The 27,889-nt window shown below is 35.2% G+C and overlaps 3 protein-coding genes across 5 annotated transcripts; 2 read left to right on the forward strand and 1 right to left on the reverse strand.

Annotated features, from left to right (window-relative positions):
- The first annotated feature begins 144 nt into the window (after positions 1 to 144).
- On the forward strand, positions 145 to 17,315 carry dhrsx (dehydrogenase/reductase (SDR family) X-linked). Of its 3 annotated transcripts, none has more exons than XR_015775882.1 (8): positions 145 to 282; positions 8,492 to 8,599; positions 9,359 to 9,427; positions 10,825 to 10,926; positions 11,025 to 11,232; positions 12,254 to 12,461; positions 13,647 to 16,720; positions 16,852 to 17,315. XR_015775882.1 is itself a non-coding variant. In XM_088074536.1 (7 exons), the coding sequence occupies exons 1-7, from the start codon at positions 183 to 185 to the stop codon at positions 13,827 to 13,829; spliced, it is 978 nt and encodes a 325-aa protein (XP_087930662.1). In that variant the 5' UTR covers positions 145 to 182; the 3' UTR covers positions 13,830 to 17,315. The 3 variants fall into 3 exon arrangements, 1 of the variants encoding a protein (XP_087930662.1); XR_015775881.1 differs by having other exon boundaries at positions 13,647 to 16,194; positions 16,575 to 17,315; XM_088074536.1 differs by having other exon boundaries at positions 13,647 to 17,315.
- LOC121964605 (E3 SUMO-protein ligase ZBED1-like) lies at positions 152 to 8,268 on the forward strand. The gene is made up of 2 exons (XM_088074535.1): positions 152 to 282; positions 4,500 to 8,268. Exon 2 carries the CDS (start codon positions 4,549 to 4,551, stop codon positions 6,598 to 6,600), a length of 2,052 nt encoding a protein of 683 aa, XP_087930661.1. The 5' UTR covers positions 152 to 282; positions 4,500 to 4,548; the 3' UTR covers positions 6,601 to 8,268.
- A 2,677-nt stretch (positions 17,316 to 19,992) lies between the features above and the next one.
- On the reverse strand, positions 19,993 to 27,869 carry LOC121964099 (ankyrin repeat domain-containing protein SOWAHC-like). The gene is made up of 2 exons (XM_088074632.1): positions 25,140 to 27,869; positions 19,993 to 23,957 (listed from the first exon to the last, which is right to left on the reverse strand). Exons 1-2 carry the CDS (start codon positions 25,913 to 25,915, stop codon positions 23,009 to 23,011), a joined length of 1,725 nt encoding a protein of 574 aa, XP_087930758.1. The 5' UTR covers positions 25,916 to 27,869; the 3' UTR covers positions 19,993 to 23,008.
- Between the last annotated feature and the right edge of the window lie 20 nt (positions 27,870 to 27,889).

Raw genomic sequence — 27,889 nt, forward strand, 5'->3', positions numbered from 1 at the left:
TTCATAAAAATATAGCAGTATGACAGGGGAAAAAAAGCTTCATGTCTTAACTGTTAATCTGCACATTACTGGCATCTTGTGACGGATTTTTTTTCGGAGGGGCGGAACAGATAAATAAATCTCTCCCAGGCTCGCAGCCGGACACATTACGGTGAGGACAAGACGGAAGCAGAAGCGGAGGGATGTGGCTGCTAGCGGTGTTGTGGCCTCTTCTCAGGCTCTATTTGTGCGGAATGAAAGTCCTCTTCTATCAAATGTTCAACAGGTCATTCAAGCTGCCAGGTCAGACCGATTTATTCTCTCTAAATGTCTATAAATGTGTTTATTTTCCATATTTTTTTGTGTTATTACCACCCGGTTTTATGGTTTCCTGTCCGGAGTGCCGAACATCATAAGAAAAATGACATTTTCCTAACAAATTGTCATATTTCTCGAATAATGAGCAAGTTAGAAGCATTTTGTGTTAATATTTTTTAAAAGTTAGGTATTCTGTTTAATTCGGCTTATATTTAATACACAGAAAACGTAAAGGTTTGAGTTTATACCATATAAAACTTCCAAAAACATAATGATGTGTAACATAATCCCTCTGAAATAAATCCCCAAATTTAGCGGAAAGAAACTAAATTGTAAACTCTATGTGTTTGTGCTCATGTAAATATTGAAATGTTTGCTCTAATATTCAGTGCAAATAGGATTTTTATTGGCAATTTGAAACTTGGCTTTATTTTTTTTTTTCAAAAATGTGAAAAGATGGCAATAAGGGGTTTAACAAGGAAGGCCAAAAAATAAGTAAGAAATTGGTAAATAATAATAATAATAATAATAATAATAATAATAATAATAAATAAATAAATAAATAAAAATACTTTGCAAAAAGAAAATAAAAAATATAAATAAATAAATAATAATAATAATAGATATAAATAATTCTGTTTTTCTTTGACTGCGTGTCACTTTTTACCATTTATTCATTTGCCAAAGCGCTTTTTTTAAAAAATCAAACTAATAAATCTGCTCATTTTCCAAAAGTTTGAATGCTTATGAAACAGCTCAAGAAAAGTGATGTCAATCCAGGTTTGACAAAAAAAAATGTAAGAAATTACAAAAAAAAAAATTAACTATAAGTAAAAAAGTAAGTGAAGTTAAGAATAAAAACAGCATTAAAACAAAATAATAGATATAAATAATAATTTTTCTGTGAACCATTTAAATGTGGAATCATAACAATTGTAAATAAAATGTCTTGATATTTTAACTGTAGTCATTTGCTTGCTTTCCTTTTCTTTTTTTTAAAAAACTTTTTAAACTTTTTTTGTACTTTGTTGGCCAGTTTATGCCGAGGCTCCGATTGACTCTTTTCCCATGTTTAAAAAATAATAATAAATCAAACCAATACATTTACTCAAAATTAAATAATTTTGTTTTTAAAAAAGAAAGGAAAAATACCTGTAATTTTCCCAAAAAAGTAAAGAATGAAAACAGGAATAAAATGAAATAATACATTTAAATAATGATTTTTTTCTGGGACCAATTTTAAATATATAATCAATAATTTCTTGATATTTTACCATTGTTTTTGATATTTTTACCCTCTTAAAGACCAGAAAAATACCTGTCATTATCACACAAAAAAGAAAATAATAAAAACTAAATAACTATTAAAAAAATCTATCTCTCAACTAAACTCAAAGTAATAACTCCGTGACTAATTTTAATATTATTTAATTAATAATCATAATAGTTCTAAATATAAATTCTTGATATTTTAGTTTCTAATGATTTTTCTAATTTTTTTCTCTTCTTTTTTTTTTTTTTTTTTTAAAAAAAGCTTGTCATCTTTTACTTTCTTTTTTAATTTTTTTTTTTAATTTATGGGAAAAATCAAACTAATAAATCTGCGCAGCACAAGAAACTGATGATACTCCAGGTTTTGAAGGGTTAATATTGTATCTACCTCATAGAATAATTTTTTTGTGAAACAATCTTATATTAATAGTGCCCTTAAATTTATGTTTTCAAGCTCTGTGATCTCTTTAAAGTCTTTTAAAATTTAATTAAAATTCAATTTAAATAAATAAAAAAAAATAAATCAATCATATCTGAAAGACATAAACTGGAAAAATTGGAAGTTAATCATGTGATATTTAGAGTAAGAGAGCACGAATGTCTCACACTATAAGACAAAAGACGATTGTGTCCCCGCAGAGTGAAACGGGTCAAACTCTAGAGGTTTATACACTTATAATCTCACGAGGAATGCAGGCTGTTAAGTGGATTTCCTAAATTTCTGTCATTTTTTTCAGGAATATCCGACTCTGTGACTAAAGATGAAGCCTGACTCGCTCGCAAAAATTCCAAATTTTCCCTCTAGACATCAGTGTTATTAGTTATAGTGTTTGGCTTCTTTTTCCCAACTTATTTTAATTAATAATATATATATATATTTTTTTTTGCATGTGTTTTGTTGAACCAGCGTGTGAACGTCATGTAAAAGACGAAGGCAACTGATCTAATAATCCAGCTTTTATCGACGACGAGCTGTGACAAAATGCATTTTCCACGCCTCCATCCTATCCGAAATGTTCCCACGCACCAACAAGAAAATACACCTAAAATATCTTGGTTGAAAAATGGGTTATGGAAAGAAATTAAAGGAACATTTAGTTTAAATTTAATTTTTTAATTTTTTTATTGTTTTTTTTTTTAATTTAAGTTAAATTTTTTTTAATTATTATATATTTTTTTAAAGATTGTCATAATTATTTTTTTTCTTTCATTTTATTTTTGATTTAATTTGATAATATTTTTATTTATTTATTTTGAACATGGAAAAAGAAGAATTTATACAAATAAGTGGCCGGACAAAAAAAACAAAAAACAAAAAAAACGTAAAATAATCAATTTCCTTCATCAAATATTGGTAAAACTAATGATCAATTAATCGTTATTTGAAAAAAAAGGTTAAAAACTTTGCTTAAAATTATAGCAAATTTGTTGTGTTTTTTCCGTAATCAAAGCTCACAGCATTGCATAGCCTATTTTAATGAATTAAATAATACATATTCGATTAAAATATCGACTGATTAATCGATTATCGGTAAATTGTTATCGTCCCTAGTTTACATATTTGAAAAGGAGTGAAAAAAAGTAAAAACCATAAATCAGTGAATTTTAAATAACCAACTTCCTTCCAAAATTAAACATATACTCTGATTAATAAAACATATATGCTTACACCCACATACCCAAAATCAAATATCTACAATTTAACATTATTTACAGGAAAAAAACAGGAACATAAACAGGTAAAAAATAAATATTAAGTAACCAAATAACCCCTGTAAACCCCTTATACCTCATGTTTTTATACTTTATTTTAAACTGCTTGACATTGTTTTAGCTCCACATTAAAACTGTTCCATGTGATCGATGTACAAAAACTTTTTTGTTTGGATGGTACGACACTGTCAGTTTTGAAATTGAACGATTACTCGATTACTGGAAAATTTCAGAATTTTTCCCGTAGTAGACTACTTTCACCGTTATTCCAAAAGATCTGTAAATATGAATAATTTTGGAATAATAATTGGAAAAATAATTTTGTTGGTGAGCTAGTGGGCGCCACCTAATGGTGAGTTTTTGTTCAAAATTTTTAAGAGAGGTGATATTTCATTGTACAATCTTTTTGGACCCTTCATGGAGCAAAATCTTAGAAACATTCCAACATAATTCAAGACCTGCAGATCGTCAGATGATGTTTTTCTGTCGGCAAACGCGGAATTTAGCATCCCCGTGGTTCCCCCGTCAAAAAGCCTGTGGGATTTTTCCACTGGATTTCGGATTGTTGCAGAAAATAAGCTCTGTGGCAATCACACGTTTATGATACTTTCACATTTTGTACAGCAAGGTAACCTTAACAAATGAACACAACATTCAGGATTTTGAAGCCAAAATGCAAACGTTAGGCTTAATGATGTTCGGTAAGTTTCACGGTGGGGTATTTACTGATGAATTTTATACCGTAGAACAAAACATGAATGTTTCGTAAGCTTGTGATAACCACAGACCTTATTTCGGGTATCTAACAAAACCCATAGTTTTGTTAGGTGCCGAGATGTTAACTATTTCCTAGATTTTAGGACTCGTGTTGAGGTGCTCTATAACTGTTGCCGTCAAAATTGCCATACAACTGAACCAAGGCAACAATACTTAAAACAAAAACTGATAACTATAAATTTCACGAGGGTAGAATGTATTGTAGAACTGTTGTTTTAGACTGTAATAGGTAAAGCGCCAAAAAAACTGGCAACTGCACGATGAAAAATTGGGTTTTCACAGATCAAACTGCTGCATCACAGGTACCCAAGGTAGCTGATCTCTGGCCTTGACCAGATTTTTAACTGAAGGATTCTAAAATCCCATCCCAGTTTAGCTTTACAAATTGCTACAATGTTTTTATCAACATCCTCAAATGTGTATTTCACTATTCTTGTTAGGTGCTCAATAAGTGAAGGCATCCGAGCGGATTGCTTACCAGAAGAACCAATGGAGGGTAAAAGTTCAGGACCTTCATGCTCTGGCCTCAATCTGGTCGCTCACCCACGGGCAAAGAGCAAAGTCTGGAAATACTTTGGCTTTGACACAGATGCAGACGGATGTATATTGCACTGGAAACGGATATACTGCCGTGTATGTATGAGTCAAATTGCTTACTCCGGAAACACCTCCAATCTTTCGTACCACCTTGAAAAGAACCACCCTGTAGAGTTCAGCGAGTTTGTGAAGAGCAACACTGATCAGATGCGTGAGGCGTTTGCCACGGCATTCTCCAGGATCAAGACCGAGCCTTTAGGTGTACATGTCCAGCAACAATCCCAGGACACAAACCCGAGGCACAATTTAGACTCTGAAAACAGACGACACAATGATCTGACAGTAGCTGTCATCAACTTCATCTGTGAGGGGTTGTACCCAGTATCTCTAGTTGAAGAACCTACTTTCAAGACCTTAATGAGCACAGTTGATCCTGGGTACTCTCCACCGAGCAAAAGCGACCTGGCAGTTAAAATGCTTCCTCAGATGTACTGCCGTACCCGGGACATGGTCTTTAGTGAGCTTGCTGGGGTGGTGAACTGTGGCGTTACTACAGACCTCTGGCAAAGCCAAACCCAGAACAGGACATACATTTCACTCTCTATGCATTCAGTTAATTACAGTAGTACAACCGGCTTCTCCATGATTAACAAGTGTCTTAAAACTTTTGAGGTGCAAGAGGACAACACAGCCGAGAACATCACCAGAGCTATGTACGAAGCGTTTGTTGAATGGGGTATAACGCATAAAGTCAGCGGTGCCACGACAAATGGTTCAGTGGACATTGTCAAAGCGTGCTCCCTCCTGGAACTGTCAGTGGAAATGCCGTGCCTCGGCCATACCGTCAATCGGGCAATGGATGAAGCCTTCCAGTTGCCGCGGCTCGAAAGCTTTTTGGGATGTTGCCGCAAACTTGTCGATCATTTCAGAGAACCAACGATGTATCTGCTGAGGGATAAGCAGAAGCAACATGGTCTCACTCAGTGTGCACTCATCACCGACAGGGGCAGGTCTTGGTTGGCCACGTTGGCAATGTTACAGAGACTGAAAGAGCAACAGGCTGCAGTAACTGCAACACTTATCGAGAGTTCCAGCATTCATCATTTTAGTTTTGATGGCCCTGACTGGGCCTTGTTGGAGGGCTTGATTGATGTTCTCCAGCCTTTTAAAGTTGTGGCAAACATGATCAGTTCTTGCAGGTATCCAACCATTAGCATGGTTAGGCCTGTGCTCCATATGCTGTTGAACACCACCCTCAAGGTCAAGGAAGGGGACCTCAAAGAGATCAGCATGACCAAAGAGGTCATCTCAAAGGTCCTATCAAGCACCTATTCACAGAATACCCAGCTTTCCCAAGAAATTTCAATGTTTCTTAACATTGCTACATTCTTGGATCCTCGCTACAAGAAGCTGCCTTTCCTGTCCACTCAGGAGCGCGCCAAAGTTGAGAGTAACATCATAGAGGAGGCAAAAGCAATTCTTGAGAAGCAGATTGCAGAGCGACCATGCCTAGATGACTTCTCCTTTGTATCTGACGAACCGCCTAGCAAAAAGCAGACACCTCTGAGAGAATCTTCAGCCAGCAGTTCAACCCAAGACAACCCTTTGGCTGCCATATTTTGTCAGTCAGATTCAGACCAGAGCCAGGAGGAGCTGCATGCACAGGTGGTCGAGGAGCTAAGCAACTACAAATCACAAAGAGTCCTAGGTCTAAATGAAGACCCTTTACTGTGGTGGTCAAGTCATGCACCCTTGTTCCCCACCCTCCCCAAGGTGCTCCAGAAGTACTGGTGCGTTCCTGCCATGAGTGTACCTTGTCACAGGCTGCTAAGTTCTTCTGGGACTGTCCTGTGTGGGAAAAGGAACTGCATAGCTCCAGCTTTAGTCGATCAGCAGATCTTCTTGTACGAGAATTCACGAAGCTACTATGAGCCTGAACCCTGTGACGATGAGTTGGACAATGTTTGGGAGGGAAACTGTAGTCTGGGCCAGCCGCTTGAATGACTGTGTGCTTAAAATTGCAAAAGCTCTAAGAAGCATTGGAAATAGGCTTGTGTCTAACTCTTTAGTATGGAAATGTATCGGACCTGTTATACCTATGGTTTTGGCCCATGATATGTATAAAAAGAGTTTGGCCTACTTTGTCTCATTCAGTCATTTTAAAATGATTTTCTAAGAATTACTTGCATGAACCAGCGACTTTAGAGATTGTTTATCTTTCCATCCAGCACCGCCAAGTCTAACCCCGTGTACCCACCAAACGCGATGAAAAATGATCGCGCCTCAAGATTACATACAAAGTCAATGCAAAGACGCGATTTGACGCGTCATTTTGCCGGGCGACGCGATGGACGCGATTGCGCGGCGCATTGGACGCGTTGGACGCGAAATTCGCGTCGCGTCCAACGCCTCGCTTCCAACGCTCGAGTTGAAATAATTGAACTTTTGCGGCGTCGTCGCGTGAAGACGCGCCGCGACAGCCTATCAGCGTTGAGATCGTCATCGACGTGCTGACGTATGGACGTCCTGGTGTTCCCTCGCAAAATCTAATCAAACCGCCAGAAACAATGGAGGAGCAGCTTATCATCGCCGTCACCGCTCACCCAGAGCTGTACGACAGTTCCTGTCCCTTGTACAGGGACAGGAACAAGAAAGACCAGGCCGCCTCCGTAGGGTAGCATGCACCCAGAACCGACGTCGGCGCCTAGCCTGCAGACGACGCTGGGAACTTCTCCAGAGCAGGTACAGATCGTGGTTATCTCAGGCATGGTCAACGAGAGAATGAAATGGCGGAAGAAATGTTGTTGTTTGGGCGGGCTCGACGCGCAGCGCGATTTTGTCGGTTTTTGTACGAGCGTCAAAACTGGAGCGTCCGGCGCGACGCGATTTCATTTGCGTTTGGTGGGTACACGGGTTAAGTTTTAGTCTGCCCAGTGCTTAAGTTTACAACTACATATCTGCAAAACTGCATTTTAGCATCGTCATTGCGAGAATGTTAATATGATGACATGAGCATTTTACACAAACCTTTCTGTTCATGTATGGGTTAAAGTAAGAGGTAATAAAGTTCCCGTCTTAATGCAAGGAGGATTGTATAACAGTACCATCAGGGATTTGCAGGTTGTTTTTTTGGGGTGGTTTCAGCCTGAAATGCCTGATTTGACGGTAGTTTTTCTATAAAAAAAATAGTTATCCCCCTACTTAACGGCTCAAATGTCGTTACACCTGTAAGTAATTGTTGGATAACATTTGCCATGTGATGAATACAGTTAGCCCTGTCACTTTATGTCTATAGCTGCTTCTGCATAGATATAACGCTATAGGACCACAACAAATCAAACAAATGCAATCACAACATCGCAAACTCCAGCAGGGACTGATGTAAATCATCTATACAAAGATATTTTTTTCCGCTGCACAAATGAGAGGTAAATGATTTAAGTATTATGGTTGAAGCCACATTTTCTTTTAATAAATCTTTTTCAAAAATATTTTTTACGTCAAAATCTGTTGTATTAGGTTGTATTATTACATTTTTTTAGTACTGTTTGGGGTTTGCAAATACCATCTGTATACGGAATTTGCCGCATTAATAATGGATGGGTTTAAAAAATGTCTTGCTGGCACATTATGATGTCAAAGAAAATTATGAAAGTAAAGATTTGTTTTCAACATTTGCCTTGTTATTGCAACATTGATGCACTTTTATGAATAAAGTTGCAATTATTCATCTTTTACAGGGGACGGATTGAACTTATGTAACGCACTAAATGTAACTTTATTTGCTATTAACAAAAAAATAATAGTCCCAATCAATTTGGATACATATGCCTAAAAACTTTGAATGAAGGTTTGCATCATGTTCTCATGTGGTCCCTTCTCTCCTCCTACACAGTCTTACCCAAGCAAAATGGAAGGGTTGCCATTGTGACTGGGGGGACCAGAGGAATGGGTTATGAGACAGCGAGACACCTGGCAAGCCTTGGCATGCATGTTATCATAGGTAGGCCATTGTCCAATCAAATGCTCTCCTTTGCTTTCACTTCTTTAAACAGGTAGACACGTCTTTGCAGCTTTAATTTTCACCCTAAATAAATAAAGCAAATGTTGTCGAAAATGTTGTCAACAGCTGTGCAGTACAATTATTTAAATCCAGTTTTTATTTAGCAAAAAACACAGAGGTACTTTCTTTCTAGTATTCTACTTAGTAAGTCCACTGTTCCAACATACTCCAGCTCTAGTTTGGTGGAAATAAATCCTTAATTCACCGAGTTAGATTTTAAAAAAACATGCAGTTATTCTTCCCCACGGTCTCTCTCTGCCTGCTGGCCGCCGGTTGTTTACAGTCCTGTAACTTCTCCCTCCACCAGTAGCTGCCTGTTCCACCGGTGGAGACTGGAGGCTGAGCTTTGGTGGTGCATGCTGTGCACTACATACAATGATTTTAATGAGAGAGAGGAGCACCTATATCATAAATGATGGCAGGGTTAGCTAGGGGTTAGGGTTTTTTTTTTTTTTTTTTTTTTGGTCAGCCGGTAGTTTTTTCTTAGCCAGCAGTTGTTTGTTTTTTTCTGTAGTTTTATGTCAGCCAGTAGTGTTTTTTAGACAGTAATCTTCTGTTAGCCAGTCGTTTTTTGTTGTTGTTGTTTTTTGTTAGCCAGTAGTTTTAGCCAGTCTTGTAAAGTCAGAGTCGGCAGCAGGACCAGGTGAACATATGTTGGACATCAGCCCACCAAGCATTTCTGATCTCCATCATCTCCAGCTGGCAACGAGAGAGAAGAGGGAGCAGCTGCCATCAGGAGGATTCATGAAGAAGGCTGCGAGGGAAAAGGTAATCATTCATTTCTTCATGTCTATCTAGCCCTTTTTTACACAGAGATGGTGCTATTTAAGATAGCATGCCGGCATCGTGGAAACAGTTGAAGCATGATGGCCGTGGCATATAACACAACAGCATCTTCCTCTGGTGTGACATATTACATATGTGAGAACCCGTGTGTTAATCTGTAAATATAAAATACCTTCCACATATATTAGGAAAAATTTGTAAACTCAAGAATATTGAATGAATGGAAAAACGGATCTTAAAATACACAAAATCTGCAAAAAAAAGTTAATACATTCAAAAAATATACAAATAAAATTTGTGAATATTTTTCATACATATACGTATTTCATATAAACGTTTTCAACGTCAAACGCCTAGTTTACTTTTCCTCACATTGGTGAAAGGTGTTTTATATTTAGAGATTTTTTATTTTTTTTTAAGACAGAAAATCTGTATATACTTTGCATACTTTGCTAGTTTGGAACCAGAGCAAATAAAACAAAAGAAAAAATAATAATATATATCAAACACTCAAAAAAAGGATAAAAAGAAAGTTAAAAAAAGGCAAACAAGGAAAAAGTGCTTAAAGATTATAATAATTCTTTAAAATTCATCTCAAATATGTAATTATGATATAATATATTATAAATATAGAGGGTTCCTGCAGATCCCTAAAAAGTATTAAAGGGCATTCAATTAATTTATCTAAAAATAAGGCCTTAACGTCTTATATCAAAAGTCTTAAAAATTGACATCTATTTTGTAAAAAAAAAATGATTTACCAAATGCATATATTTTACATTAAAAAATGTATTTTTTTTTAAAAAAAATATTTTTGTTGATTTTTTTTGCAATTTTCTATTTCTCAAAAAGTTTATTTCAATTTTTTTTTTTTAAATTTTTGTTGAGAATTATTTTTGTCAGTCTTTAGCTTTTTTTTTTTTTTAAATTTCTGGCAATTTTTAGAGACCCCTGGCTGTAAAAACAGAAATGATCATTTTCAAATTTCTGATGGTCTCTATAGTTTTCTTGAGTCACTCAGGGAGTCTCATTGGAAAAAAAACAAAAAAAAAAAGCCTGATTGCATGTTTGGGTTTTTTTTGTGATTTTTCGGGGTTTTTTTTAGGTTTTGTGGTAATTTTTTATTCTCTAAAATCTCCAAAATTTTACACCAATTGTTTTTCTCTCTCAAAAATATTTCTGGTTATTTCTTTTTTAAAAAACTGCAAAAGAAAAATCACCCTTAGGCCTATTTTTATTTTTTATTTTACTTATTTATTTTTTTAACACAGCAGTGACACCAAAAAAAACAAAAAAAACTGTGCTTCAAAATGAAAGCTCTGGGCTGCAAATTAACTGCACTTCAAAATAAAGCATTTTTTTCTGCTTTCTGTTGACAGTCGAGTTTGTCTTCCTGGACCTGACGTCTCTAAAATCAGTGAGACACTTTGCACAGACATTTAAAAACAGAGGTCTCCCGCTGCACGTGCTGGTCAACAATGGTAGGCTGCAGAGATTCTCACGCACGATGCACACGAAGGATCGCAAACGCTAACTCTAAAAACACGTGTCTCTGTCTCCTGCCGCCGTCCTGTTGAAGCTGGAACCATGATGGTCCCCGAGATGAAGACGGAGGACGGCTTTGAGTTCCACTTCGGGCTCAACTACCTGGGCCACTTCCTGCTGACCAACCTGCTGCTGGACACGCTGAAGCAGTCGGGACGCCGCGGACGCTGCTCCAGGATCGTCAACATGTCCTCTGCCACTCACTACGCCGGAGTCCTGCACATGCACGACCTAAACAGACGGTGAGACATCAGCCGAGCTGCCAAATGATTTTATATTCAAAAGTTAGAGAAAAGGATCGTTGATTTGCGAGGATTTTAGGACATTTTTACGATTTTAGGACATTTTTACGATTTAAAGATATTCCAGGATTTTTTATGATTTAAAGGCACTTTTAGGATTTTAGGACATTTTTACGATTTAAAGATATTCCAGGATTTTTAGGACATTTCTAGGATTTTAAGACATTTCTAGGATTTTAGGATGTTTCTAGGATTTTAGGGCATTTCTAGGATTTTAGGACATTTTTACGATTTAAAGACGATTCTAGGATTTTAGGACATTTTTACGATTTTAGGACGTTTCTAGGATTTTTGGACATTTTTACGATTTTAGGATGTGTCTTGGATTGAAAGACATTTCTAGGATTTTAGGACATTTCTAGGATTTTAGGATGTGTCTTGGATTTAAAGGCATTTCTAGGATTCTAGGACATTTCTAGGATTTGAGGACATTTCTAAGATTTAAGACGTTTTAAGGATTTAAAGAATTTTCTAGGATTCTAGGACATTTCAAAGATTTCAGGACATTTCTTGCATTTAAAGAATTTTCTTGGATTGTAGGACGTTTGTAGGATTTTAAGACATTTCTAGGGTTTTAGGACATTTCTAGGATTTTAAGGCATTTCTACAATTCTGTTTTAGGTCATCTCCTTTTTTTTTAAAGTATTTTTAATTGAAATTTTTTAGCATTATTATGGCTCTGTTTTAGGTCTTTTCCTATTTTATTTTATTTTATTGTATTTAAAATTTTATTTTAGATAATTTTTTCATTAAGGCTTAACTTTTTAATTTTTTCATTTATTTTTCTTTTATTTCTATACTTATTTATTTATCGCTTATTTCAGGTCATTTCTCTCCTTATTTCCATGTTTTTGAAAGAAATCAAACCCAGTGTACACTTTTCCGAGGCCTCAGATGTCAAACATGTCGGTCTCAGAATAAGAGTCCACGTCGGTGACGGTGTCCGTCTGTGTGTCTCCAGCATCTGTTACAGTTCCCACGGCGCATACGCCCAAAGCAAACTGGCTCTGGTGATGCTTGCCTACCACCTGCAGGAGCGCCTGACGGCCGCCGGCTTCCCCGTGTCCACGTACGCCGTGGACCCCGGCATGGTGGACACGGCCCTGTACAACAACCTGTGGAGCCTTGCGCAGATGCTGAAGAGACCCGTGGCTAAGATTCTCTTCAGGGTATGTTTTTTAACCTGTTTTCTGCCCCAGTGATGAAAAAAAAGATCCTTTTTTTCTGCAAAAAGCAAAAAGACTAAAACGTCATTATATTCAATATTTGAAGGACTTTTTTTTTTTTTTTTTTAAACATGTAAAAAGGCAATAAACAACCAGCAAGTAACGTCCTGCAAATTAAAGAAAAAGAATTTAAAAAGGACCAAAAATGACCGTAAAAATCTTTAAAAATAAATGAAAAAATAATAAAATAAATAAAAAATAAAATATATAATTGATTACAATTAATAATAAAAGTAGTACTAATTATAGTAATAATAATATTAATAAATAATTATTATTAATAATAATATTAATAATAATAATAATTTCAAATTATCTTTCAGGAAAAAAATTTAATAAAATATAGAAAATCTAAATTTTTATTTTTTATTTTAAGCATTTCCTTTTTAGTCATTTTCTTTTTTTTTGTGGTGGTGGTGGTAGGGGGGATTTCAGGTCATTTTCTTAGAACTTTTTTACTAAATTTTCGCAAATTTTTAGGCCATGTTGAAAACTATTTTTTTTATAGTTATAGTAATTTTAAAAAATTGAATATAATATTTAAAATCAATATTTATTTTTGTTTATTTTCAGCATTTCTTTTTTAGTCATTTTCTTCAGGTATTTTCTTTCTAATTTTAAGGCAACATTTTCTTAATAGCTTTTTTCAAAAACATGAGCAAAAAAATTGATTAAAAAATTAGTTTTAGAAAAAAGGGAAAATTTACAGAAAACGATTTTTTTTTTTTTGCTGTAGTAATTTCAAATTATCTTTCGGGAAAATATAATAAAATATATAAAATCAATATTTTTTATTTTAAGCATTTTCTTTTTAATCATTTTTTTTTTTTTTAAATAAATTTTTGCAAATTTTAAGGCAATGTTTTCTTAATTGCTTTTTTAATTAATAAAAAATTAGTTTTAGAAAAGAATTTACAGAAAACTATGTTTTTATAGCTGTAGTAATTTAAAAACATATATATTATTATTTTAGTATTTCCTTTTTAGTCATTTTCTTTCTTTTTTTTTTTTTTTGGCGGTGGGGATTTCAGGTAACCCCCCCCGCTTTTTCGTCGGAAAAAAATCATATAAATTTACGCAGGTTACAAAGTGTAATTCTTTGAATGGGAGATGCTCTGTGCTCCTCAGACTCCTGCGGAGGGAGCGTCCATCTCCGTCTACGCTGCCGCGTCCTCAGAGATGGAAGGGATGGGGGGCTGCTACCTCTACAACGGTCAGAGGACGCAGTCGTCCCACAGCTCCTACGACGCCGAGCTGCAGGCCGAGCTGTGGAGGAAGAGCTGCGAGCTTGTTGGCCTTCAGGTGGACTGACACCCTGCTGTCACACACACATTCACGTTCTCATTCACACCTGGAGCAACATCTCTTTTCTTGTGACGCTTTTCACAAGTATTTAAATGTTAAAACTGGCGCAATTTCTTTCAAAAATATGGGGGAAAAAGAGCAACTTGGGGAAAAAAAAGGAAAAAATAACAAAGAAATATAGGAAAAACTATTTCTAATTATTAGAATTACATATTTAAAATTATGCTGCAAAAATATTATTTTTTCCCCCAGTCACTTGCTTTTTTTTTTTTTTTTTTTTGTAAGAAATGTTTTCACAAATAGGAAGAAATCAGTAAATTTAGAAAATTATTTTTAAAAAAGCTAGAAAATGACTAGGGGAAAAAAAAATAAAAATAGGGGAAACTATTATTAACTATAATTATTATAATTACATATTTAAAATTATGCTGCAAAAATATTTTATTTTTTCCCCTGGTCACTTTTTTTTTTTTAGGTATTTTTCTTGGTAAGAAATGTTTTCACAAATAGTAAGAAATCAGTAAATTTAGGATTTTTTTTTTTCAAAAAGCTAGAAAAAAAATAGGGGAAACTATTTATAATTATTATAATTACATATTTAAAATTATGTTGAAAACATATTTTTTCCCCTGGTGATTTGCTTGCAACTTTTTTTTTTTTTAATTTTTAGGTAACTCTCTTAGTCAGAAATGTTGTCACAAATTGTAAGAAATCTGTAAATTTAGAAAAAAATACAGAAATAAATAATATATGTGTCCAAAATAAGCGTTTCACATTGCAGAAACTGATATTTTCTGTGTATTATGAGATTTTCAACCTTAAAACTAAAGCTGACTTTAAGCCCTTTGAAACTTGGAGCGATGTGACTTTAACAAGTATTTATTTATTTTTGGAGATCATAAGAAAAAAGTCAATGAGAAACTCAAATGTGTCATAAATACCAATAAATTAGTAGATTTTATTTTTTAATATTTTTTTTGTAGAGCTAGGGTAAAATTTCTTGGTGTAAAAAAAAAAAAAGAAAAGAAAAATCCTAAAAAAACATATAAGAAAAAAGCTATATTTAGAAATATAGTTACATTATTTTCATGCAAGAAAACTACATATAAAACTATACTCATAAATGCTATAATTGCATATTTAAAAATTGTTATCATTTTCAAGCCCTTATTTCCGTATTTTTTTGTTCTCTTAATTTCTTTTTAATTTAAAAAATTGATATAATTTCCAGGTGAATTTCTAGGACAAGTGACTAATTTCCTGCTATTTTTTAGGTAATTTCTCATTTTGTTGCTCATTGCTTTCTTCCCATGTTTTTGAAATCAGTCAAATTTATTAAGGTTTCAAAGGGTAAATCTGGATTTTACGCCACAATTTTTTCAAAACAAAATGCACACGAGCAGCCTTAATGCCTTAGCACTGCCTATTTAAAACTACAAATGACTTTATATAGATTTTTTAAAATATATATTCCTGCACTGTTTCCATTAATGTTTCTATGTGTGTGATGTAATGTTATTATTATTATAGATTATTGAGTCCAGAGAGAAATTATTAGTATTTTACAGTTTTTAGTATATTTTTAGGATATTGTAATGTGTTCATTTCTGCACCGAAAAGAATTCAGTACTGCCACATCTAATTTTTTGAAAAATTCCATAAGCACCACACCGGCCTTAGTGTTTAAAAATGTCTTATATCGATCTTTCAATAGTCGTAAAAACGCTCAGACTTAGAAAAGAAGATTTTAGCGAACTTTTTTTCTATTGTTGCCTTGTAAAACCTCAAAATGGTTAAAAATTGACTCTTTAAAAAAAAAATTTTTTTTGTCACCAAATGCCTTTTGTATTAACGTCATGCCAGCTAGCGGTTAGCTTGGAGGACATCGGAAAGGACAAATTCAATGAAAATTGGCAATTTTAAACGAAGAATTTGTGACAAGCTGAAATCAATACAAGAAAATGTGTATTTTGTGTATGTGTACGTTTCATGAACTCGGCACAAATAGAGTGTGAAACAAATAAAATCGACAAAAAAAACTGCCAAAATTTGCGTTGAAAAGTCTTAAATCTAACTTGCCTTAAGCTGCAGGAACCCTGTTGATACCAAAATTTTTTTCTTTTTCTTACTATTTATATTGTGAATCAGTGTTATACAGAGCAGTATTATTTGGCATATTAGAAATCAAAATATTTTTGATTTGATAAAATCAGAATAATTTTTCTTGATTGTAACATTTAAAGGTACAGGTGCCTTTTCTTCCATAAAAATTATAACCAAAACCAAAAATCCAGGTAAATCCAGGTAGCTCCACGTTTCATTAAAGCGAGGCCACGTTTCAGTAAAACAAGGCTAGTTTTATTAAAACGAGGTCACGTTTTAGTGAAGCGAGGCCACATTTTTGTTAAACAAGGCCATGTTTTGGTAAAGTGAGGCCACATATTAGTGAAGCGAGGCCACGTTTTAGTCAAACGGATACATTTTAGCAAAGCGAGGCCACGTTTACGGAAAACAAGGCCAGTTTTATTAAAACAAGGCCACATTTTAGTGAAGCAAGGCCACTTTTTAGTAAAACGTGTTGAGGTCACGTTTAAGTGAAATTAGGCCATGTTTTAGTTAAACAAGGCCATGTTTTGGTAAAAGGAGGCCACATTTTTGTTAAACAAGGCCATGTTTTGATAAAGCGAGGCCACATTTTCGTTAAAAGATGTCATGTTTTGATAAAGTGAGGCCACATATTAGTGAAGCGAGGCCACGTTTTAGCCAAACAGGGATACATTTTAGCAAAGCAAGGTCACGTTCTAGTGAAACAAGGCTACGTTTCATTAAAGCGAGGCCACGTTTAAGGAAAACAAGGCCAGTTTTATTAAAACGAGTCCATGTTTTAGTAAAGCAAGGCCACTTTTTAGTAAAGTGAGGCGTTTTAGTGAAATTAGGCCACATTTTAGTTAAACAAGGCCATGTTTTGGTAAAGCGAGGCTACATTTTTGTTAAATGAGGCTATGTTTCAACGTTCTCGTAAAGCAAGGCCACCTTTTCGTAAAGCGAGGAAACGTTTTAGTAAAATAAGTAAGACCGCATTTTTGTTCATTGAGGCCACATTTTAGCAAAGCAAGGCCACATTTTTTCATAAAGCGAGGCCACATTTTCATAAAAGAAGGAAGGCCATGTTCTAATAAAATGAGGCCACAGATCTGTAAAATGCTAATTAACCTTACGCTGAAAATACGCTAAAATTTGTTCAGTTAATCAATTTCAAATGTGTAGAGACACATTTAACAGTGAATGAAGTAGCCTACTGTAGATTTCAGCACTGGAAACTATCTTCCTATCAAATGTCCAATTTACTGATTTTATAACGCACAAAATGTTTTTCATGATCACTTGAATGAAGAATGTATTTTCCAGTGAATTGTCTGTTTACTTGGGACAGAAACGTCCCAATTATTAACAATATGTTTATTGCTAATAAACAAATTGCCTTTAAGAGTTGATGCTGCCTGATGTTTTATCATTTCACAATAAACACAAAATCTCCATAATGTCTTCAGGGAATTTCTTCAAATTTGGCACAAACGTCCACTTCGACTCAGCAGTGGACTGATTATGTTTTTGTGGTCACAGGTCAAAAGTGAAGTTCGCTGTGACCTTATCGGTTTTATTCTTGTAAACATGGTATCTCTACAAATTTGGCACAAATGTTAATTTTGAGTCACGGATGAACTGATTAGAATTTGGTTTGGTGGGACCTCATCTGTCTCAGTCTTGTGAACCTGATATCTCAAAGAACACCTTGAGGGAATGTTTTTATATTTGGCACAAACGTTCACTTTGACTCAAAAATGAAATAATTAAATTCTGGTGGTCGGAGGTCACGGTTAATGGAACCTCATCTGTGTTATTATTTTAAAAGCAATATCTCAAGACTGTCTTGAGGGAATTTCTTCAAATTTGGCACAAACGTCCACTTGGACTCAATATTGAACTGCTTATATTTTGGTGGTCTTAAGTCAAAGGTGAAAGTCACTGTGTCCCCATCACTCTCATTCTTGTAAACATAATACCTCTAGAACAACTTGAGGGAAAGTTTTTATATTTGGCACAAACGTACACTTTGACTCAAAAATGAACTACTTAAATCCTGGTGGTCGACGGTCAAGGTTACTTGGACCTCATCTGTCTCATTCTTGAGAACACAGTATCTCAAGAATATCTTATTTGGCACAAATGTCCAATAAGACTCAATAATGAACTATTAGAATTTGATGGTGACAAATTCTATATCTTTCCTCAACTGCTTTTAACCATTTATTGTCTGTTTTGGTTTGGTTTTTCCTTTTATTTTTTCTTCCTTAGTTCTTGTGTTCTCTTCTTTCTCCTGCTTCAGGCTGACCCCAGGCCTCTAGGAGGTAGATTCCCCCTTCAAAACCCCCCCATCCCTTACAGACAGGACATTTACCTTGAAACCTTGTACCTCAAAAAGGGACTTTTTCAGGCCCCATCACCACATTGTCCCATTCTTGTTCATTCCACCCAAAACCCTGCCAGTCGGCAGGGCCTGGTGAAAGGTGTTGCCGTTCTGGGGAGTCACTGGAGCAGATTCATGATAAATACTACTGAATACTGTACCAATCTTGTTTTTCAGCAGTCAAACTCAAGGCAGCTTTCAGTCGACCTTTGCACTGTGTAGCACCTTCCTATAAACCATCACGATCCCGAGCAACAACCCCGACAAATCTCCGCTTTTCTCTCGAAATTGAGCTGAACCCGGCCGATGTTTCGAGGCAGCTTCTGTGGACAGGAAAAAAAGGATTTGGTCATGTCTGACAGGGACCCCTTTCAATCCTTTCTGTGTCCCGAGAAAATCCGCTGCTGAATATTTTCCGATAACTTTGTTCCAGTTGTAAAAATTGACCTTCATACTGACTGAAAAATTCTTCTGGAATTTTTCCCAAATGTCCCACAAGTCAAACATGATGTTTCTGATCCTGTGAAGACATGCTCAGTGGGAGTTCACACCCCTGAGGGACAATTTGAGGACACAGTGGCAGCCTTCATACAGAACACACTGTCATTATATGTATTTTTCCGTGCCGGAGGGACAATCCACCGCTGATGAGTCAGCATGATGACAGAGCGAGGAGAGAGGAGGATTCTTCTGCATTTAAAGGCAATTCCTCGGATCTGGCACCATCTAGTGGCCGAACTCAGTCTATTGTAAAATCCCAGAAATCAAACACTGTATGTTTGCTAATATGATGCTGCAAAAAGCTTCAGAAAAAGCCACTAAATGAACGACAGTTTGACAATAGTTGTGTTAAAATATTAATTTTGTAACAGGAAAAGGAGATGGATTACATGTCATTTAAAGTCTTCTTATGTGGACCCTTACAGGACCCCTTCAAGGACCTTAGACTTCAGGGAAACACCTGGAAACTGCATGAAAACCTGACAATGGATTTTGAGGTAACATAAAAAAAAGGAAAAAATAATATATAAATCAGAAAAATAATTAACAATAATAATAATAATAACAATAATAAAAACGTTGAAAATTATTAACTGATATTAGCAACAAGAAAAAAAAGTTACCTCAAAAAAGTTTTTTAATCATCTGGATTTTATGCAACTTTTGATTGTGTACAAATAAACTAAATATAATATAATATAATATAATATAACATAACATAACATAACATAACATAATATAATATAATATAATATAATATAATATAATATAATATAATATAATATAATATGATATAAAATAATATAATATAATGTAATATAATAATATAATATGAAAAAAGGAATCATAAAAAACTAAACTAATCTTCAATTTCTAATTTTCATTTTAATAATAATAATTATTATTCTTACTTTTGATCTTGTATTATAAAACAAATGAATACATTTTCAAAATAAAACTCAGTTTATTTTAAGTGGGTTCATTTCAATTTAAATATAATTTTGATTTAATTCTGATATTCTTTTGAATAAATTATCTTTAATTATTATTCATATACAATTTTATATTTGAGGTCTTTTTTCTGTTGCGGATTTTCAGCTTCACGTCTTTTTTTTCACATTTAAATTTTTTTTTTTTGTTTCTTATTTAATTTTCTCTTTTTTAAAACCATGAAAATCATCAGACACTCAACAACTGCGATGACGTTCAGTATTATTTATTTATCGGCGTAAAAACATCAAACATACACGTCATTAAAACGACCCCAAAATCTACTCTTGTTCGGCGCTTTAAAACTAACAGATTAATAAAAATCTGAGAACTTTTTTTTTTCAAGTTTGCAAAAAAACAAAAAACATTAAAGGTGCCATTGAGTCAAAGAGACAGTTTTTATAAAATTATATATACAGTAAATTATTTGGAGACACACAAAAAAAAGAAAACGTAAGGGAATGTAACAAGCAGCTCAGAATATAAAATACAAGAAAACTATGTCGTAAACCTTTAAATTTAAATAGAAATTTAAAAAAAAGAATAATAATTATTATTATTTCTTATAAAAATGTCTTTATTTCTTATGAAAACATAATTGAGATTGAGATGAGACTTTTTTTAAAAAAAAGGAGAAAAAAAGTAAAAGGTGACCAAAAAATGCTAGAAAAAATAGCCAAAAAAAAAAAATAGAGAAAAATATATTACTATATTTACAATCATATATTTAAAATAAGGCTACAGAAATATTACATACATATTACTAGCTCCTTTTTTTTCTTGCCTTATTTATTTTTGTTGTTGCTAATTTCAGTTGATTTTCTTGAAAGTTTTTATTCATTTCTTGCTAATTTTAGTATTTAGTAATTAGTAATAGGTGAAAAAGAAGATTATTATTAGACATTGTCCAAAAAAAATGTCTAGAAAACTACATTTAAAATTCTTATAATTCTGTATTTAAAAATTATGTTGCAGGATTTTTTTTTTTTTTTTTACGCTTTTTTAAGGCGTTTTTTGGGGTTTTTTTAAACGCTTGCTTATTTTTGTGTTGGATTTAATCCTGTTCACATGGCTTTATTTCAGGGGAGATTTGTCACTTAGCTTAACCCTTAAATATGTAGAAAGTGGACGGAGGTCATTCAGGAAAATTCCACACAACTGAACCCACAGAGCTGAAAAACAGTGTTTTTAGGCAGGCTTCAAAAATCACATTTCAAAGTCTCACCCTGTAAAATTACCTCAAACCAGAACTCTCTTAACCCTTTGAAACCTTTGAAAATTTATTTAGTTTATTTAAAAAATGGGGGGAAACAATTGGCAACTCAGAAAGAAATGTCCACAAATTGCAAGGAATTTGATTTTTTTTTTTAAATGTATTAAAAATAAGCTAAGAAAATACTCTGCAAACTGTATTTCTTTTCATAATTACATATATCAAAAATTACAGAATTATTTATATTTTTAAGCACTTTTTCCTCATTTATTCTGTTTTTTGATTTCCTTTTTTGTGCTATTTTCCTCCATACTTTTTATGAATGTCTGGCTTTTTTTAAGTATTGTGACCATTTTTTCACTATTTTCTCTAATTTCTGGCTCATTTTTGGGTCGTTTCTTCTCAAATTTGTCATTACATTCTGGACAAATTTTTGAAAGAAACCAAGCCAATTTGCTCAAATTTCATAGGATTATATTTGTTCTTTTTTAAAGAATTGTGACCTTTCTTTGGTAGTTTTTGTCTAATTTCTGGCTCATTTTGGGTTATTTCTTCTAAAATTTGTCATTATATTCTGGCCACATTTTTGAAAGAAACCAAGTCAATTTGCTCAAATTTCAAAGGATTATATTTGTTTGTTTTTTTAAAGAATTGTGCCGATTTTTTTTGTACTTTTTTTTTTTTTTACCAATTTCTGGATAATTTTCAGGTCATTTCATCTGAAATTTGTCATTATATTCTCGCCACATTTTTGAAAGAAAACCAAGCCAATTTGCACAAATTTCATAGGATTATATTTGTATCTTTTTTTTCCCCTAATTTCTGGCTCATTTTCAGGTCATTTCTAATCAAATTTGTCATTGCCCTCTGGCCATGTTTCTGACAGAAACCAAGCCACTTTGCTCAGGTTTGAAAGGGTTAAAATGGCCTCACAGTAAAGATCCTGGAGATTACAGACTGAAGGTCAAGAGGTTTTAGTGTGAGCCTTGTGTGGCTGAGGCACGTGGCAAATTCACTAAGAGTCATTTTAGCCACTAATAATAACAATAATAATCATTCTTTGATGCTGTGAAACTACAATATTTCATCTTATTGTGAAAATCTGATACCATAGCAACCCCGGAGGAAATAAAATAAATGTAAACGTCATTTCCTTAAATAAATAAGACTTGTTTAACGGAATTGAAAATATGTATAGTCAATTTTTCCCAACTGAAGATTCTTAACATGAACACAAAATATCACAAAATATAAATAACTAAGAATTTCAAAAGAAAAGCCCATATATACTAATACTTCTCCCTCCTCTCCGTACCGATATCCAAGCCTCTGATGACACTTGAGTTGAGTTAACACTTGATTAACCAACTTAACGCTAGTACTAGCCTGTGTAACCCAACCAGGACATCACTGCGGTGTGACTAATCCCTTTGAGAGGCTTTCACAACTCTAGCTCCAAACGGCATAAATTTGTTCTTTTGGCCCCGTCTTTCACCATAATACAAACATGCTTTAACCCTTTGCAATCCGGACTGACATCACTTTTCTTTTGTGGCATTTAGATATCTTTTAACGTTTGAATCCTGAGCACATTGGATGGATTTTTTTTTCTAACATGGGAAAAAAGACTGAAAAATTTGGCAAGAAATGTTCTGATAATTACAAGATACCAGTAGATTTAGAAAATTTTTTTTTAAAAACCTAGGGAAATTTGTAAGGGGAAAAACTAGGAAAAATGTCTAAAAAAAAGGAAAAAAAACTAAGGAAAATTCCTAGGGAAAAAAAGAAATTTTTAGGGGAAAAAATGAAAACGGGAGAAAATGTCGATGGGGAAAAAAGCGAGGGACATTTTTAAGGGAAAAAAAGTTTTCAAAGCTTTTTTAAAATGTTTTCAAAAGAAAACAAGTCAATTTGCTCAGGTTTGAAAGGGTTAAGTCCTTAATCTGGTCTTCCACGTTTCTGTAAACATTCCGTGCTGACGCCCTTGCACACTGTCCCCTGTCTGTGCTGGTCTCACCAGAAGAAATGAGTCTTGGGTCTAGCCCTAAAAGAGCCGCCCACAGACCCCTCCAGCTCCTCGGTGTCCCTGAACGTGGTGCTGTGGACGATCTGCGATGTTCTCACGCGCAGCCGCTGCAGTTTGGGCTTCATCCTGCTGAACGAGGACTTCCTCCTGAGCGGTTTCTCTCTAAGGTGCACCTCCCCGTCCACGGCGTCGCAGTCGTTGGGGCTGAGGAGTCTGAGGGGCTTCAGGTTGGTCTGGAGAACCTTGGAGAACCTCCAGCGGCCCCCGTCACTGCAGTCTGCGTTCTCTGACTCGGAACGGTCATACACTCCAATGATGTCCCGTATGTCCACGCTGACATTATCGGTGAGGTACTGGCAGGCCTTCCTGCCGCTGTAGTCTCTGATCTCCACGTCGGCGTTGTAGGCGCCCACCAAAAGCTTCACCACCTCCATGTGGTTGTGCATGGCGGCGATGTGCAGCGGCGTGTAGCCCGTGTTGGAGCGAACGTCCACACTGACGGGAACGTTGTGCTGCTTGGCGAAGTTGATGATGAGCGCGATGAGCTCTGGCTTACCGTGCTTGGCGGCCCAGTGCAGGCACGTGAAACCGGTGACGAAATCCTTCCTCAGGATGAGGCTGGGCTCTATGGTGAGGAGGTGGTGCAAGCCGCCCCACTCCCCGTCTGAGGCGCACATCATCCATTCGTGCTCCAGCGGGTCCAGAGTCACCGAGGCCCTGTCGTCGTCCAGGTTGCAGGAGACGAGTGACACGGAGTCGCTGTCGCTCCTGGAGGACAGGTGGACGGAACTGCGGAGCACCATGCTGCGCCTCACCTGAGGGGAGCTGCTCATCATCACCTCGATGAAGTGTTTCCGGCTGCTTTTAGGGCTGGTCCCCTCACTCCCCGAAAGACTGCACGAGTCCAGCTGGTCCTCGCCGTCCCACTCCAGCTGCCTGCAGACACACATCGTTAGACGTTACAAGATGTCTCTTGTATTTGGCTCGTTGGCTGCCTTTCTTGTAAGTCTCGTTTCTTTCTTTCTTTCTTTCTTTCTGTGTTTCTTTCTTTCTTTCTTTCTTTCTGTGTTTCTTTCTTTCTTTCTTTCTTTCTCGTAAGGCTGAAATCTTGAAAAGCTGAGGCTGAAGTTTCAGAAAAGCTTTCGTTAGTTCATAAGATTTTAGGATGTTTCCAGGGTGTTGGGATGTTTCTAGGAATTTAGGACATTTCTAAGATTTTAGGGTGTTTCTTGGCTTTTAGGATGTTTAGGATTTTAGGACGTTTCTGGAATTTGAGAACATTTCTAAGGTCTTAGGACGTTTCAAAGATTTCTACGATTTAAGGACATATCTTCAATTTTAGGGTGTTTCTAGAATTTTAGGACTTTGATAGGATTTTATCACATTAGTAGGACATTAAAAAGTTTGTAGCATTTTCGGACATTTCTATGTTTTAGGACGTTTCAGAACATTTTTCAGAGTTTAGGACGTTTCTGGAACTGTAGGACATTTCTAAGATTTTAGGACATATCTAAAATTTTAAGGACATTTCTAAGCTTTTGGGACGTTTCTAGGATTTCAGGATATTTCATGGATTTTATGGACGTTTGAACGATTTTTGGACTTTTCTAGGATTTTATCACATTTAGCAAGTTTCTACGATTTCAGGACTTTTCTGGGATTTAAGTACATTTTCAGGATTTTTTTGGATTTTAGGACATTTCTAGGAAGTTTCTAGAATATTAGAAAGTTTTCAGAATTTTAGGACATATCTCAGATTTTGGGACATTTCCAGGACTGTTTTTTAGGATGCTTCTAGGATTTGCGGACATTCCTGTGATTTCTGGACATTTCTAGGATTTCAGGACAATCACTCAGTGCTTAGTTAGGACCTCTGTCCTCCACTGGCTCTATTTTGATGCTGTTTATGCACTCTGGCACCTTATGTATACTAACAAAAGTCCTAGTGTGAATCCATGCATCTTTATTGTGAATTAGAAAATGGTTGGGGGACCACCTGGCACCGTACTGGGGCCCTGATTTTACAATGTTATCGCATTGTGGTTGTTTGTAACTTTTTCTTTTGCTAATTTTGGCCAGGTCTCCTTGAAAAAAACAAACAAATAAATAAAAACATACCTGCGCTGGGGTGAGATCTCTGCTTCCTTGGGGCCATCTGGCTCTGTGGGACTGAGTCCAGCTGCAGCTACCTGTCCTGTAGTTCCAGTTGTTGCAGCCTCAGGCAGGGTGAACGCTGATCCCTCTTTAGGGAGAGGCGAAGCTTCAATCACTGCAATATCAGGTATGTCAGGACCTTTTCCGCCATGTCCCCTCCTGGACTCCCTCTTGTCTCTTCGAAAGCTTTGTCTGTTCCCCATCTCACCTGGACAGCTGTCCTCGACTACACAAACAAACTCATGACTTTTTTCGCCTGCTATTTGTTGCGAAATGGGTGCAGCAGGGAAAGCATGCGGAACTCTCACCTGGCTGTCATTTCCGTAACCTGAGCCAGGTGACGGTTCATCCCGAGGCAGCGGAGCGCGAGGCAGGGCCGACTCCTGCCCTACGTCATCACCAGCGCGAGACTCTCCGCTACCTGCTCGCTGTGAAACACCAGGATAACGGACTTTCTCCTCGTGGAAATCTGGTTCTGGTTCCGTTTCGGTTTTAAGACTCTGCTCCTTCCCCTCCCCGCGAAACTTCTTCTTCAGGCAGACATATTTAACTCCACTCTCACTTTTCACAAACGCTACGTTATCGACGTAGTTTTTAAAATTCTTACGCACGGTTGCTTTCTCCCCGGGCTCCTCTGGGAAAACGGTTTTAAAATGCTCAATTAAATCAGTGTTTTTCACTTTGCCCCCTCTCTCCTTCACAAAGTCCAGTATCGCCTCCTGTGTGCACTCGACGGCCATTATTTTTTTTTTTAAAAAACTACGTGCAAGTTTTTAACCGTTAAAGGAGCAAAAACATGTCAACACGCTCTCCCGTCGCACCGAATTATCCACCGATTTATCAGCTCGGTACAGAACCGAGTGAAGCAGAGCCGGTAAAGATGCTGAGTGAGCACTAAAGTGAGTTCAGAGCTGTTCTCTGTGGTGTTTTTCTAGCGTTCTCCTCCTCCTAGCAACCAAACGGACCGTACCATTTAGTCTACGGCGGCGGGGGGGTTCAGTGGTTAAAAACGTAATTATTCTTGCTGTAAACTTCGAAAAAAATATATATATATATTATTGTGCGCACTTTTAAAAGCGAATAAATAAATAAATAATAAATGGGATACGCTAGCGGTAATATATTCTAACTTTCTTTTGTGTTTTGTGTATAAATTTTATGTTATTCTTGTGAATAATAGCATCCCATTTTATTTATTTATTCATACGTTCTTTTTTTTTTAAATTTCAGGTCATTTTTTTATTTTATTTTATTAATTTCTTGATCATTTTTGGGGGGGTATTTCTTTGTTGCTGCTCGATAAATCGATTAGGAAGTAGGGGTCAACCAATATTGTTTTTTGAGGTCCGATAGTTATTTTTAGTTATTTATTGATGAGACCAATAACTGATATTTGATTAAATATGCATTTAAAATTAAAAAAAAAAAAAATAGAAGAAGAAAAGTCAAAATGTAGACTCTGGAATAACTTTTTTTTAATGCAGTCAAGTGAAATTTAAATTTAAAAAAATGAATATATAAAAATTGCTAAAAGCTCCTCCTATGCTGATAAATTCTTTGCACTTTTCAATTAATTCATTTTGTTGGCGACTATTAAAATAAAATGCAAAATGCCAAATAATCTGTCCACCCCAACTATAAACGTCTAATATATATATTTTTTTAATTATTTTGTGCACTTTCAAACATTAATATACTTCAATGAAATAGTTAAAATATATTCCGACATTCTTTTCTGTTTTGTCCCCCCTTAAATGATCCTTAATGGTATTTCCCGGCTTTAGTGCAACTTGAATCTGTTAGGAAGTGTTCACATGAATAACTGAGAAAAAAGGTATGGTTGTGGTTATTAATTTGCTTGTAATGAGTCATGTGTTATGGGAAAACATGTACTGGTTGCTGTGTTGCACAATAAGCCTGGGAAACTGGCAACAACCTGAGTCAGTCTGGTGCTCCAAATTGCACTAAAGACAAAGGATCTGTCAGATGACATGTCAGGTTTATTTAATACAGACTTAACAAGAAGTTTGGGGTTTGTTCGGGTTATTGTGGAGGTCAACAATCTTACGAGAAGGGTCAAAGTATGTCATTTATCCAGGTTTTCCACTGTAAAGTTACAGGTAGGTCTGACTCTGCATATATATTGTATGGAGGCCCAAAAGTGTTCAAATGTTAAAAAGAAAAAATTAGATGAAAAAATAAGATATTATAAAAATAAATACTAGGGATGCACAATATTACATCTTTTGCTGATATATAACAGATACTAATATCGATATATACACATTTCCCCCAACCTAATTTTAGTAATTATAATTTAGGTGAAATTTAATTTAATTTTCATGTGATGACGTGTACCCTTAAGCTAAAATATCCCGGATAAAAGTCATAAAATCATGATTAAAAAAAAAAAAAAACTTGAAATATATGACAATAAAGTCATAGTTTTTGAGAAAAAAGTTGTAATTTCACAAGTATAAACTTATAATATTACGAGAAAATAGTAAACGAGGAAATACTGCCAGAAAAACTAGAAAAACAAGCTGTTTCTCTACTAACTGTTTTATAGTTATAGTATGAATTTATCCTCATAAAATTACGACTTTTTCCGTCATAAAAGTACGTCTTGTTTTCTCCCAAAACTACACTTTATTCTCCAATTTAAAATTTATTTTGGCAATATCATAACTTTACTCTCGAAATCTAACTTCTTT

This window comes from Plectropomus leopardus, chromosome 24 (assembly GCF_026936395.1).
Source record: "Plectropomus leopardus strain MGB_pleo_1.0 chromosome 24, ASM2693639v1, whole genome shotgun sequence".
Classification (NCBI taxonomy): Eukaryota; Metazoa; Chordata; class Actinopteri; order Perciformes; family Serranidae; genus Plectropomus; species Plectropomus leopardus.